This window comes from Otolemur garnettii, unplaced genomic scaffold (genome assembly GCF_000181295.1).
Source record: "Otolemur garnettii isolate 467f Iridium unplaced genomic scaffold, OtoGar3 scaffold00038, whole genome shotgun sequence".
NCBI lineage: Eukaryota > Metazoa > Chordata > Mammalia > Primates > Galagidae > Otolemur > Otolemur garnettii.
The window spans coordinates 6,530,617-6,533,156 of NW_003852433.1; the positions used below are offsets into that span (position 1 = coordinate 6,530,617).

The 2,540-nt window shown below is 47.3% G+C and overlaps 1 protein-coding gene across 2 annotated transcripts in view; it reads right to left on the reverse strand.

Annotated features, from left to right (window-relative positions):
• The window catches only part of SVOP (SV2 related protein), a 92,303-nt gene that overhangs the window by 44,025 nt on the left and 45,738 nt on the right, over positions 1 to 2,540 (reverse strand). For both annotated transcript variants that reach the window (XM_003789886.2, XM_012805270.1), the window contains exon 5: positions 1,432 to 1,503. In XM_003789886.2, coding sequence (XP_003789934.1) covers positions 1,432 to 1,503 — 72 coding nt within the window. The remainder of the gene's footprint in view (positions 1 to 1,431; positions 1,504 to 2,540) is intronic.

Genomic DNA, 2,540 nt, shown 5'->3' on the forward strand with positions numbered 1-2,540 from the left:
GAGGGTAGATTTTTATTAGCCCAAGCCAGCGGTTCTCAACCTGTGTATTAAAGGGCCGTGGTATTAGAAGGTTGAGAACCACTAAGCCAATAGTTTTGATAGCGTGGTCCCCAGACTAGCAGCACTAGCATTGCCCGGGAACTTGTTAGAAATGCTATAACTGAAGCTCCAGCTCACGTGTGTCCTGTGCCTCACATGTGCCTGGCATTGTACAAAAAGATACAGACTCATCACCTCAATTAACAGGTTCTGTTATTTTCTTCCGGATACATTTGAAGAAACTGATGTTCAGAGAGATCAATTTATTTGCTCAATATCCGACAGCCAGGAGAGGCAAAGTTGCACCTAAACCCAGGTCTACCTGCCTTCAAGGCTCAGACCTATAAGTTCCCTTCTTCCTTCCAGTCTGAAAACTCCATTTCGTGTCATATCTGGGCTCCCTCAAAACGCAGACCCTAAGATAAGGATCCTGGTACAAACACAGTAGAAACCCCCCATAGCTGACCACCTTCCTACCTTGACCACCTTCTTAGGTTGACCTAATTTTCATAGACTGGACATGCACCACATGTATGTATCAGTACAGTACAGTACAGTATGTATGTATCAGTACAGTAGGTCTAGTTCCTTCTGTTGATCACCTCTGTGTTTCGATTAGTTTGTTATAGCTCCTTGGGTGTCAACTTACAGAGGTTCCACTGTAGTTTATTTAGGCAGTGATCCCAGTAGAGGAGTGGCGTAGAGAAACTGGGTAGGGCAGGCAGATAATTTGGGTGCCTTCATGAACAGTTTCTATAATGGACACCAGAGCTCAGTCCTGCTGGGTTTGAGAAATGCCCCACTTTAAGGCTACAGAGCCAATGTCTTTATCTACCATCTTTTGACTACCCCAGTCAGGGGCCGTAAGGAAATGGTTAATGCCCTGGGGATTTGAGTAGGAACCATTACCATCATCCAGATTCTGAAATGTACATGCTTGGACCCCACTAGGAATGTGTGATTTGAAAAGAGTCCATAGCAGCATCAGAACAATGTCGGGTACTGTGGCTCCCACTGTAATCTTAGCACTCTGGGAGACTGAGGTAGGTGGATTGCTTGAGCTCAGGAGTTGGAGACCAGCCTGAACAAGAGAGAGACCTTATCTATAAAAAGAGCCAGGCAATGGGGCAGGTATCTGTAGTCCCAGCGACTTGAGAGGCAAGAGATCACTTGAGCCCAAAAGTTGGAGGTTGCTATGAGCTATGATGCCATGGCACTCTACCCAGGGCAACAAAGTGAGACTCGGTCACAAACAAACAAACAAAAAAACCCATCTTCTCTCTACGCTTGAACGTAGCTCCCCATCGGGCCTCCCACTTGCCAGGTCTACAACTTGTCAACACCATCACAGAGAGAACCTAGAGGACATGCACTCGGAAGAGGTTGTCTTACTGTTTTCCTGCCATACTGGTCTGAGATGTTTCCCCAGAGCGTAGAGCTGGACATCATTCCTACAAAGACCACCTGCGGGTGGAAAGACAAGTTTCTGTTAGACAGAGGCACGAAGCATCGCAGGAACGGAAACAACAAACAGAACCCATGACGTCGCACCCTAAGTAATAATACTGAGCCACATTTGCTGAGAGCCTTCTACCAGTTTCTCACCATACAAAGATATGTCTTGCCCTACTGCTAAGAAAGGTTAATTAAAGGTTGCAAAGTAGAGTTTGGAAGGTATGAAAACCAGGCAGACAGGAGGCTGGGATGGGAGCTGTAACCCACTCATGGAGCGCTCACTGTGTGCCAGGCATACTCCTTGTTACACTCTTAATCCTCAGAGTAACAGCTGATGGGGTCCGAATGATCATACCATTGGACAGATGGGGCACTGAGGCTCAGAAAGCTTAAGGAGCCTCCCCAGGCCAGGCATGGTGGCTCACGCCTATAATCCTAGCACTCTGGGAGGCCAAGACAAGCAGATTGCTTGAGCTCAGGAGTTTGGGACCAGCCTGAGCAAGAGTGAGACCCTGTCTCTACTAAAAATAAAACAATTAGCTGGGCATAGTGACAGGCGCCTGCAGACCCAGCTATTCAGGAGGCTGAAGCTTGACGATCACTTGAACCCAACTCCCTTGAGGAGTTTGAGGTTGCTGTGAGCTCTGATGACACCATGGCACTCTACCCAGGGTGAAAGAGTGAGACTTTGTCTCTAAAAAAAAAAGAAAAAAGAAGAAAAGGATGCCTCCTCAGTATCCCTGAAAGGAGATGGGAGAGCCAAGACTTAACCCCAGACAGGCTAATTGGAGCCTCATCCCAGTGCTCTTCTCTCGCTGAGAGCCATGCTAAATGCTTCCTGCACACATCTTACCTACAAAGTGGGTGCTATCATTAGACCATCTTACAGACAAGGCAACTGAGACCCAGGGAAACAAAGGCATAGCCTCAGTTCTGGCCGATCCCCAAAGCATTCCTCCTGGCATGTCCTAGGACAGTGGCTGCTTACGGGACATATGCAGAGGCATTCCAAGGAAGAAATAGACACAGATCTTTTTTTTTTTTTT